Genomic DNA, 13,072 nt, shown 5'->3' with positions numbered 1-13,072 from the left:
ACTAATTATTTGTACCTCTTAATCCCCTTTACCTATTTAGCCCCACTCCATAAGTATAAAGTAAGATACAAGGATATAATTATAGCACAGAGAATGCAGTCAAGATCTTATATAAAAAACTTTATATGTCTCCAGGGGATCTTCCCGACCCAGGGATTGAACCTGGGTCTCAAGCATTGTAGACAGACGCTTTACCGTCTGAGCCACCAGGGAAGTCCTATGTGGAGTATAATCTATGAAAATATTGAAGTACTATGTTGTACACCTGAAACTGATATAATACTGTAAGAGTCAGTTATACTTCTATAAAAAATCACTAGTGGTACATGACTGAAAAGACAAAAGCAGTTTGTTTTTCATCTTTGTTTCCTTCTGTGTCAATTCTTTCTATCCATGTGTGACCCTGTCTTTTATAACCACCACCATCCCTTAAGGCAAAAATGCCCATAAAGTTCTTCTGTAAATTACTTGCTATTTAAAAATCCTGTTATCTTCTCTTCTTCCCTCCTGCTCACACCCTCTTTTTGCTCTCCTGTCTCTTTCCTTTCACATTTGCTATTCTATTTTGCTCTTGCATCTCCTTCCAAGGAAAAGAGCACAGCCACTAGACTGTAAACAGTCCTGAAGCAGTAAATGTGGTATGCATCTGAATCTACCAACTGGGAGAAAGGCTAAAAGTCCCAATTTAGTGCCTGGAAATTTGATTTGAGGCAATTAACAAATGCTGAGCTGGAGACAGAGTGCCTAGAAGACTCCTAGAGAGATAACTTTATATCCTCATAACCTCTGGTTATGGTTTCCCCCAGCTCTCAGTGGGAATGTGAGCTCTTCAATGTACATGTATCACAGCTAATAATATTTAGTGATTTGATATGTTTACTGAAAATTTGATTCTGTAATGTCAACAAGCTTGAGGAAAACAATTCCTTTATTCTCCCCCTCCAAATCTGGAACCAAATGAGAAGTAGACAGGAGGAGATAAATAGAGTTCAAAATATCAGTGCTAGTACCATAACAGTTAAATTAAGCACCTTAACTTGGATCTCCTGCCACATGGACTTAACAAATCTCTCCCCTGCAGTGAAAAAATATATTCAATCATAGACAGTGATGAGACAACCAAAGGTCTCTCCTGATTGCTCTTGTTAGGAAAGCTATGAGTATAATGCTAACTGAAAAAAAAATTGATTTAAACAAAAATTAACGAAAAGATAGGCTAACTTGGAAATACAGCCTTTAAGTAGTCTAATCCAAGATTTTTCACTCCTTCTCCAAGGTTCACCTAACAAACAATTTTCCTTACTAACTTAATGCATAATAAGTGAGGAAGTCCAGACAGAGGCCAGTAAATCTACTCTAGCAAAAGCCCTTGGGCATGGAGAATGAGGCAAGGAGAAATGGAATTACAGGAATGGTATCATAGGAACACAACAATTCTAAATCAGTGATTTGGGGAGTAGAACAAACCTGGATGATACATAAAATTTAATGTTTACCAAAATTTCTTTATCATCACATAAAAAATTTAAAAACCTTAGTTTTGCTTCTGGTCATGATGGAGAAACTGGAAATATACTTGCCTTCCTGCCATAAATAACTCAAGAAATGGTTAAAATATATCAAAACACTGTTTTCAGACACTGGTCAACAATAGGCAGCATAGGACTGTCATGTCTGAGAAAAGGAAAACTAACAAGGTACCTTTACAACTGGGCTTTGTTTTTTTCTAGAATTACTTTCAACATCATTATGTAGGAAGTGGGGCACTGAGTTAAAGAGACAAAAGTCAAACTGCAGAGAGACTGAGGAGACTAAAATTTGTGGAAGAGGAAGAACAAAGAACTCCAGAAATCTGTGCAAGATTTTGTCAAGGTGGTTGCAAAGAATTGGCTGTGCAGATGAAGAGTGAAGCTCCACAAGACTGGACAGAGAACATGAACAATTCTCAGAGTATAAAGTGAGGAGATATCCAAGTTACAGAAAGACTATGAAGAGTCCTCCTCATAGTTCCACAGACCAAAAATGTCAAACCTTCGTAAAAGAGTTAAATTAGCCTTAAAGTAAAGACACGGGGCTTCCCAGGTGTTGCACTGGTAAAGAATCTGTTTGCCAATGCAGGAGAGGTGGGTTCAATCCTTGGGCTGGGAAGATCCCCCAGAGTAGGAAATGGCAACCCACTCCAGTATTCTTGCCTGGAGAATTCCATGAGCAGAAAAGCCTGGTGGGCTACAGTCCATGGGGTCACACATAGTCAGATACGACTGAGTGACTAAGCACACACACACACAAAGGCAACTTTACACTCACCCTAATAAAAAAAATGAAAGCCCCGAATGAACAAACCGATTTCACAAGTAACTTGACTGCAAGGCCCAAAATGTCCATTACTCTTTAAAGAAAACAAAATCTAGCACTTAACTATGTAAAATTAATAATGCTGAATATTCAACTAAAAATTACTAACCAGTAGTTGAATCAATTAATATAAAGACACAGAAAGGACCTTGGTGATACAATTACCAGGTAAAATTTTAATGCAGTTGTTTTTAAGAATTTTAAGAAAATATAAACAAAAAGTGATATTAAATCAAACTGTAGTTAATCTATACTGGAATCCTCCTGAGTAAAATGGTACACACAAATGGTACATATAACAAATTAGATGAATCTTGAACTCATTATGCTTAAAGAAATCAAGCACAAATAAAGTATCTTATGTGAGTCTATCTATATGAAGTGCTAGAATGCAAAAGCAAATCTACAGCTATAGTTCTCAAATGGACTAAGTTTTGCTCGCTATATTTCACTAATGTCTACAGACATTCCTGGCTGGGAGGGGTGGGTGCAAATAGAGACTTCTATGGGTACCTAGTGAACAGAGATCATGAAAGCTGCTAAAAAAAAAAAAATCGTACAATGCACAGGACAGTTCTCTTTGGCAATAAGCACTTTTTACCCAACCCACTTACTACTTGCTACTACTGAGGAAAATAGGAAACATCAAGTTTCATGTTTATAAAATTCAATTACAACTGATAATAGTTCATATCTAAATCCTGAAATTCTTTGTTATGGTAACTACTATAATCTTTTCATACTTGATGATATTGTATAATTGGTTTTTCAAAAGATTACTATATAGAAGGAGAGATTATACTTATTATCACAGATAATGTAAAAATAAAGAACCTCCATTTCAAGGACAAGAAAAATGTAAGCTCAATATAAAGGCAAAGAAAATCTATGCAAAAAACTTTTAATACTTCTTTCTGAATGCCCATTTTATACAGAATATCATAAACAGCTGCTATAAAAGAAACAAAAGAAATGGAAGATTTAATAAATTAACTTGCAACAGATTTCTAGGCTTAATTTGGAAAGTCACCCATCTATTAGACTGAATCTTATTCGTGAAACATTTGCTTCCAATTTGTGTTTCTGCTTTTCTTCTTCCATGTAGATTAATACAGTTATGCCACTTTATTCTTAATATTTACAGTATTTAAGCAAAGACTCTGGAGTAGTCTCCAAGAAGTAACTGAAAAGATGCTTTAATTCTCTATATTAGTTCTCCCTACATTTCTAAATGGGAGAGTATCTAAATTATAACAGTCTTTATTTGGTTTGAACTGTGAGTTCTTAAACATATGATATCTATATTTAATACAGATTACACTTTATGTTAGAATTATCATATCACTTTTCATTTTAATATGTGATAATTAAGCATGTACTATAGGAGGTATCAGTGAAGAGTTTTTTAAAAAATTAGCAATTAGTTCTTCCTTATCACTTGCACCTAAACTAGCAGGTGATTTATTTCTGCAAGTTGCCATTGATGTTTGTTTCAAACATGCAAGAAGTACATGAAGAGTTTTACCATTCAAAAGAAAGCACTTATTCTGATTTTTAAACTAAGTATCTCAACAACTACAGTTCAAGATTTATGACATTGGAAAGGAACCATAATCATATTTTCTTATTCTCTCAGTTAACAGAATGATGCCAAACAAAAGCCATTTACCTTTTATCTGCAGAAAATAAATTTTAATTCCAAGGGAAGAAACAATACAGAAAGAAAAAAAATGAGAAAGTGCCTAACTTGACACAAAACCCTAGAAAAATATTTGATTAAAAAGGAGAATTCATCACCAAAAATATTTATAGACTAACTATATGGGCAAGACATAATACAAAGGCTTTCAAAATCAGAACAAACAATACCTGTCATCACGCTGTATTATATTTTATGTAGTACATATTATTTTTCAAAGCACTTTTTTTTTCTCATGGGATTCTATCTTTGGTTGATTAGAGGAAGAGCAGTAATCCTAAATCTTACATAATTTATCAGACTAGGAATAAAAGCAATCCAACCTACTCATTTGTTAATTTGGCAATTTTCATTCTTTTATTAAAATGTAGTTGCTATTATAAGTCATCCCATTCTCCTTTTTCTCTTAGGCTCATTTTTACCTCAGAACATTCATAAGTTTACTTGCATCAGGAGTTACTAATATGTTCGAGGTTTTCAATGAATAGCCATTTGAATTTCTAAGACAAAATAAAAGCAATCACTGTCAGCGGCCTGGCCATCAATGATCTTGTGAATCAATGCTGTGCATCTGCTGGCACTGCTAGGGATAAGAGAAACATAAAGGCAATGACAAAACAACATACTTTCTACTTTGAAGATATCTGCCCCAACAAAGTAAATGTATTTCTGAGTGATTTCTTGATAAAGATGGAAATTCTACAGTAATAAGGTAGACAGGATATAGGCATGAATTAGATTGCTGTTTTTTATAATTCAGCCTGAATAAACTTTACAAAATAAAAAATAAAGTGAATGGAAGATGCTAGAAATGGAAGTAAGAAGAGCTTATTTCTCATTTTATTATGTTATGTCTTACCAGTGACCAGAGTGTGCTGGCCAACTCAAGGCATTTTTATTTCTCAGTATGGAAGTACTGAATTTCCCTTCCTCCTAAAAGAAAGAAGTCCCCATCCTGAACACACCAAAATGGAACACTGAGGAGCACACTCACTGATTAGTGATGCAATTAATAACTCCTGGGAAACCTGTTTTAGCTTCAGCTCAGTTCAGTTGCTCAGTTGTGTCTGACTCTTTGTGATCCCATGAATCACAGCACGCCAGGCCTCCCTGTCCATCACCAACTCCCGGAGTTCACTCAAACTCATGTGCATCGAGTCGGTGATGCCATCCAGCCATCTCATCCTTTGTCGTTCCCTTCTCTTCCTGCCCTCAATCCCTCCCAGAATCAGAGTCTTTTCCATTGAGTCAACTCTTTGCATGAGGTGACCAAAGTACTGGAGTTTCAGCCTCAGCATCAGTCCTTCCAAAGAACACCCAAGACTGGTCTACTTTAGGATGGACTGGTTGGATCTCCTTGCAGTCCAAGGGACTCTCAAGAGTCTTCTCCAACACCACAGTTCAAAAGCATCAATTCTTCAGTGCTCAGCTTTCTTCACAGTCCAACTCTCACATCCATACATGACCACTGGAAAAACCATAGCCTTGACTAGATGGACCTTTGTTGACAAAGTAATGTCTCTGCTTTTGAATATACTATCTAGGTTGGTGTAACTTTCCTTCCAAGGAGTAAGGGTCTTTTAATTTCATGGCTGCAATCACCATTTCCAGTGATTTTGGAGCCCCCCAAAATAAAGTCTGACACTGGTTCCACTGTTTCCCCATCTATTTCCCATGAAGTGATGGGACCAGATGCCATGATCTTTGTTTTCTGAATGTTGAGCTTTAAGCCAACTTTTTCACTCTCCTCTTTCACTTTCATCAAGAGGCTTTTTAGTTCCTCTTCACTTTCTGCCATAAGGGTGGTGTCATCTGCATATCTGAGGTGATTGATATTTCTCCCGGCAATCTTGATTCCAGCTTGTGCTTCTTCCAGTCCAGCGTTTCTCATGATGTACTCTGCATAGAAGTTAAATAAGCAGGGTGACAATATACAGCCTTGACATACTCCTTTCCCTATTTGGAACCAGTCTGTTGTTCCATGTCCAGTTCTAACTGTTGCTTCCTGGCCTGCATACACATTTCTCAAGAGGCAGGTCAGGTGGTCTGGTCTTCCCATCTCTTTCAGAATTTTCCACAGTTGATTGTGATCCGCACAGTCAAAGGCTTTGGCATAGTCAATAAAGCAGAAATAGATGTTTTTCTAGAATTCTCTTGCTTTTTCGATGATCCAATGGATGATGGCAATTTGATTTCTGGTTCTTCTGCCTTTTCTAAAACCAGCTTGAACATCTTGAAGTTCACGGTTCATGTATTGCTGAAGCCTAGCTTGAAGAATTTTGAGCATTATTTTACTAGCATGTGAGATGAGTGCAATTGTGCGCTTGTTTGAGCATTCTCTGGCATTGCCTTTCTATGGGATTGGAATGAAAACTGACCTTTTCCTTGGGTGTCTCAGTCTTTCTGTTTCATATAGGAAAGGAATTATGAGTTAATCTCTAGCAGTTCACTGACATGCTAACTGGCATTTGGTTTTAACCACTGCGCAACTCTTTCTCCAACTCTCCTTCCCTCTTTCTTATCTTCTATACAGGAACGATAAGTTACTGTACTAACACATTTCTTCCTACTTTTCTCAACTCTCAGATAACAGAGAGATGATATTTTGGAAGAAAAATTTTCATGTTAGTTGATTTATGATTATTGACATATGTGACATATATACATAAATAATACTTATCAGTTTTTCTAAAGGCTTTTACATTTTAATATGGTGACCTTAAAAATGTGTACAAAGAAAAGTAACTAAATCAAATGGTGCCTCAAGATTCTTATTTACAGATGAAAATAAATTGTCTAATAGCTAACACTGATGCCAAGGAACTAACAAGAGGCAATTTAACAGATGAGGAAATACTAACTGTAGCAAGGAGGATAAATCTAAAAGTTGAGAGAGAAATTAGGTGAATGTCAGCATGTGCACACAACTAAAGTGATTTTTTTCCACAACAATGAAATGATATCTCAGAATACTGCACTGCAAATGACTAAAACAACACCTATCAGAATCAGTGAATCATTACCTGCAAATTGAAAAAGCAAAATGTCAAGTATATGAACTCTTGCTTTTAAAACAGTTATTACTAGCTTAAACAGCTTAAATGCATAATTACTAGCTTAAATGCACAATTTATGTTCAACTTATTGAACAGTGTTTATCGAGGAACATTACTTTCAATTTAGTTTTGTATCTGCTAAAAATATGTCTGGCTCCATTATTCTCACAGAGGTTACAGGGACATCATCAGTATACTCCTTTAGGTACCATGGAAATTTGGATATGCTTCTGATTTCCTCTCCCATTTTCTGCTATTCTTCTATAAGTATAGGGTCAGTGAAATATCTGCAATATCAGAATGACATAGGTATGATTCATATTTGACTGAAAATGTATCTATGTAAAATCCCTTCCTGTGGTACCTCTTGGGCTATCCACTGACTGGCTAGATCATTCTGTCCTGCTTATCAGAATCACATTAATGTCAGGACCACCATTAGTAGTAAGTATTAAGTATTGCTGTAAAATTGAGAAAAATATCTTATTCAAACACTTGGGTTCTAGGCACTAACAGAAAGGTAACTAGAAGTTGCTGCCCGGTATGGTAGGAAAATATGAAATAAAATAAAGAGACCTGAAATTGTATTAAACTAAAATAGGACATGTGACAGAAATTGGGCCTTGTAGATTATAGGGAAGTCATTAGAGGGTTTCAGTTAGAGGAGTAAAAATAATTCAACCACATTTCAAGAGCATTACTCTTGCTGCTGCGTTAACAAACTGAACAGGTTACTAAAACAGTACAGTGAGAGAAGAGAGTGAGTAGTGGATGAGAGAAAAGTGGTTTTGTTTGAGGTATGGAGAATCAAGAGCATTTGCAACAGAAACGGCTCAGCCAGTAAAGAGTCTGCCTGCAATGTGGGAGACATGAGTTTGATCCTGGGTCAGGAAGATCCCCTGCAGAAGGAAATGACAACCCATTCCAGTATTCTTGGAAATATCCCATGGATATTTTGGAAATTCCCATGGATGGAGGATTTTGGATATTCCCATGGATGGAAATATCCCATGGATATTCTGGAAAATCCCATGGATAGAGGATCCTGGAGGGCTACATTCCCTGAGGTTGCAAAGAGTCAGACACGACTGAGCAATTTCACTCACTCACAGATGCAGGTTATGAAGAGAAAAAGAGTCAATAAAAAGTCTTCAACTTTACTGCCTAAAGAAATGGAAGCACAAAGTTGTCATTTCTTCCCTGGTGGCTCAGAGGGTAAAGAGTCTGCCTGCAGTGCGGAAGACCCAGATTTGATCCCTAGGTTGGGAAGATCCCCTGGAGAAGGAAATGGCAACCCACTCCAGTACTCTTGCCTGGAAAATCCCATGGACAGAGGAGCCTGGTAGGCTACAGTCCATGGGGTCGCAAGGAGTTGGACACAACTGAGCGACTTCACTTACTTACTTACTTACTTACTTACCAAAGGAACAGACTTTGAAAGAGTATCAGAAGTTTATCTCAGAGTCGTTAAATTTGATATATTTACTAACCACCCTAGCAAAGGTATCAAGTAAACAGATATGAGTACAGAGTCAACTAGAGACACAGGTTAAAGATATAAATTTGTGTATACTGGACAGTATTTTAGTCATAATACTAGATGAAATCCCCAAAAGAATACACTCACTCACAAAACAAGACAACTGAGAACTGAGGGATACTCCAAAGTTTAGAGTTTGGACAGACCTGAAAGATCTGACAAAGATGAAGAATTTGCCAGAAATTCAAGGGGGTAGGGGGAATAATCAGATAACGTACTTTCTGAAAGCCAAATAAGAAAATGTTTCAAAGAGCAGAGGCATCAAACATGTCAAGTGATAATGCTAAGTGTAACAGGATGAGTACTGAGATCTGACGCACTGATTTAACCCTGGTAGAATGGCAGAGGTGAAAGCCTGATTAGCTTTCAAGAGAATTCAAGAGAACATGGAAAGAGAATAACTACAACACTGCTGCTGCTGCTAAGTCACTTCAGTCATGTCTGACTCTGTGCGACCCCATAGATGGCATCCCACCAGGCGCCCCGTCCCTGGGATTCTCCAGGCAAGAATACTGGAGTGGGTTGCCATTGCCTTCTCCAACGCATGAAAGTGAAAAGTGAAAGTGAAGTCGCTCAGTCGTGTCTGACTCTTCGCGACCCCGTGGACTGCAGCCTACCAGGCTCCTCCATCCATGGGATTTTCCAGGCAAGAGTACTGGAGCGGGATACCACTGCAACTACAATACTAAGATTAGACAATTCCTTGAAGGAATTTTGCAGTGGGAGAACATAAATGGAATTGTAGAGAGAGGAAAGCAAGTTCAAAAGAAGATATTTTAAATATGGAAAAACTAATAGCATGCTGGTTGGCTTATGGAAAAGCTACAGTGGAGAGCTCTACCAAGCTCCCATCCCCTAACCCCATAATCCCATGAAAAAGCAATAAGGAAAAAGGGAGAACTGTTAGAAGCAATATCTTTGCTGAGAAAGAGGATGGAATGCATTGCACAACTGAAGAACCTGGCCTGTGTAAGTAACATTTGCAGTTTCACTCATAGTAATGCAAAACCTAAACTGGTACAGATGTAGCTGAGTCAGCCAGTATGTATCAGGAGTATATGGAAGCTGATAGCTCCTATTTCCTCAGTTTGGGGGGAAAAAAAAAGGAAAACAGTTATCTGATAGAAAAGATAGGGAAGAGGTGAGGAAGGGTCAATTAACGAGAAGATTTGAAAATAAGTCATCTAGGAGAGTACACTGAACTGGGGACACACCGTGCGGCTGCCTGGAAGCACTACGGGCTCACTAGAGGTTAATAACCATTCTGCAAGTGATCTTCTGGGCTAGAAAGAGAAGCTATTATTACTCCCTTTTCTAAATCACTTACAAGAGTAGAACAGGGAATAAAGTTATACTCCTCTGAGCTTCTCAGGGAACTATCAATTTAATCTTATCTTCTGATTTGTCTGCCTTGGTCTTTTTCAAATAAAGCATATTTTTTATCAAACTTATATCAAACAAATTATCTAATATGGCAGGCACAAAATAAGATTGATAACGAGTCAATCTGCTGTTCAAACGAAAAGATATATTTGTTTCCAAGTGAAACTTAGCAAAGATAGCAATGTTATTTCGAGACAAGGAAAAGGGTTGAAGGGTTGGGGCAGGGAGAATAGACCATGTCTTAACACCTCATCTTATCTCCAGGGCTCAGTGAAGTAACTGATAATCAGCACTCACAAAACATGCTGAATACAGGAATGAGTAGATGAATAAATGATGAAACCTGAAGAAAGAATGTCAGAATACTTAAGACTGGCTAAAAGACTGCAAGTAGCATAGAAAAACATAACAGTAAAGATTGGGTTCACTGAGAGATGCAAGTCAGTGTGAAGAGTCCAAAACGATATTCTTTCAAGGGTCTCTTCTTAAAAAATACTTAATCTTAACCCCACATCTCTGAATTAGGTCAAACAGAAAAACACACAGGCAAAATTATAGAAGACAATATTAAAAGCTTTTAAAATTCCCTTGTGTTCTCTTTCCCTAACCTCTAGATAAAGAGAAAAAAAAAATAGAATTTTTGCCTCTGTACAACTGTGAGGCACATAGTGTATATATTGAACACTGGATAGAAATAAAAATGTTTATCAGTTGATGGCCTCTATTAATTGAGGGAAAGGTAAATGGCTTTTTGAAAGAAGAAAAATGTCTTACTTGTCAATAATAACTGTGGAATCCAACCCAGTGAAATCAATTATGTTATTTTTTTTCCAATGCAAATTTGATGGTAATGCAAAGATCATGTTGATATCAAGAGTTAACTTCTCAAATTAATGGTTTAATATCTTCATATCTCATCTTAGAATTCACAAGTCTAAAAACTGCTTGATTTTTTAATTGCTCTTATGATAAGGTCTAAATACCTGAACTTGAGGTACCTAGGCCTTATGATTAAACTTGGCTTACCTGTCTAAGTCTTATCTCTGGTCACACTTGTCCTCACATATCATATCTCACACATCCTTGAACTACTTATACTTAATTCAATTTTCTCCTTTTAGTCTCACTGCTGGTTCCTGTCAAAAATGCTCTTTTAATACCCAGAAAATACCTACTTCATGTCTTACATTAAACTTAATGTTCTTTGGAAGAGCATCTGCTTTATGAACTATCCTAGCATGCTACATTTTCTACTTAGTTCCTATCACACTGTCAGTTCAGTTAGTTCAGTCACTCAGCCGTGTCCGACTCTGCGACCCCATGAATCGCAGCACGCCAGGCCTCCCTGTCCATCACCATCTCCCGGAGTTCACTCAAACCCATGTCCATCGAGTCAGTGATGCCATCCAGCCATCTCATCCTCTGTCGTCCCCTTCTCCTCCTGCCCCCAATCCTTCCCAGCATCAGAGTTTTCCCAATGAGTCAACTCTTTGCATGAGGTGGCCGAAGTACTGGAGCTTCAGCCTCAGCATCAGTCCTTCCAAAGAACACCCAGGATTGGTCTACTTTAGGATGGACTGGTTGGATCTCCTTGCAGTCCAAGGGACTCTCAAGAGTCTTCTCCAACACCACACTTCAAAAGCATCAATCCTTTGGCGCTCAGCTTTCTTCACAGTCCAACTCTCACATCCATACATGACTACTGGAAAAACCATAGCCTTGACTAGATGGACCTTTGTTGACAAAGTAATGTCTCTGCTTTTGAATATGCTATCTAGGTTGGTCACACTGTAATACTATACAATTGTCTAATTACTTGACTGTGTTCTCTAAAAGGTCATGAATAGCTGACATTTAAAATTTTTTTGTTTTACTACATTTATATAACATTTCTATTTCAAGTCTCGAGCACACAGGACTTACATGTGGCACAAGTATAAAAAAAAAATTAACCTGTTGAATAAAGTTTTGAGGAGGGCATGGCAACCCACTCCAGTATTCTTGCTTGGAGAATGTGCAGGGACAGAGAAGCCTGGTGGGCTACTTCTACATATCTAGAATTAATTCATCGAAAATCACTAATTCCCCTTTTAAAACAAACACAAAAGGTTCTGATAAGAATTATTCAGCATCATATAAACATTAGTTTAGTAAAGAATATGTGAAATAAGGAAAACTTACAAAGAAATAGACATAAATCTATCCACATGTACAAACTGAAAGAAAAACAGTGTTAACATCTTCAAATTACTTTATGTCTTTTTTTTCAAAGTATTAAAAAACAAGCACTAAAACATGGCACTTGATGACAAATACTTTACCTTGTTTTAGATCAGTACTTCTTGTAACACAGTCTGACAAATAGCAGTTTGGTAAAGGGTATGATGAAAACATTGGCCAAGGATATGGTTCATCACCCTAAAAAAGAAGCCAAACAGATGACTTTAGGAAGTAGTTTAATATCAAATTTTAAGACTTTTTGAAGTGACATTTAAATTGGCTCTTGTTTCGCAAATTCTAGAGTTGTAATGTAACTAACTTAAAGCTATCTTATAATTCAATATTCTAATGGATACTAACTAAAATGAAATACAGAAACATTAAATACTGAAGACAAATATGACAATTCTATAATCAGACTGCTCACAAAGCTACTTCTCTTGCACCGTAATCATTTCGACCTCACTATTCTTGGTGTGAAGAGTTAAAACAAGTGCACTTCATACAACAACAACAAAAAACCCTTCCAGAGAAAACCAAACTCTATGGATTCTGATGAAAAAAGAGGTACTCAATATTGCCAATGAAATTCAACAAAATTAGTCATGTGGCTCAGACGGTAAAGTGTCTGTCTACAATGCGGGAGACCTGGGTTCAATTCTTGGGTCGGGAAGATCTCCTGGAGAAGGAAATGGCAATCTACTCCAGTACTTTGCCTGGAAAATTCCATGGACAGAGGAGCCTGGTAGGCTACAGTCAATGGGGTCCCAAAGAGTCGGACACGACTGAGCGACTACACTTCACTTCACAAAACCAATA

The 13,072-nt window shown here is 37.2% G+C and overlaps 1 protein-coding gene across 3 annotated transcripts in view; it reads right to left on the bottom strand.

Moving 5' to 3' along the window:
• TBC1D32 (TBC1 domain family member 32) overlaps positions 1–13,072 on the bottom strand; it is a 193,552-nt gene that overhangs the window by 64,440 nt on the left and 116,040 nt on the right. For all 3 annotated transcript variants that reach the window (XR_011258768.1, XM_069599058.1, XM_069599056.1), the window contains exon 25: positions 12,355–12,451. Coding sequence is in view for 2 of the 3 variants with exons in the window: in XM_069599058.1 (XP_069455159.1) it covers positions 12,355–12,451 (97 nt within the window). In the remaining variant the exon portion in view is untranslated. The remainder of the gene's footprint in view (positions 1–12,354; positions 12,452–13,072) is intronic.

Source organism: Ovis canadensis, chromosome 8 (genome assembly GCF_042477335.2).
Source record: "Ovis canadensis isolate MfBH-ARS-UI-01 breed Bighorn chromosome 8, ARS-UI_OviCan_v2, whole genome shotgun sequence".
NCBI lineage: Eukaryota > Metazoa > Chordata > Mammalia > Artiodactyla > Bovidae > Ovis > Ovis canadensis.
Note: the sequence above shows the minus strand (reverse complement) of the source record. Positions and strands in the feature narration are given on the sequence as shown.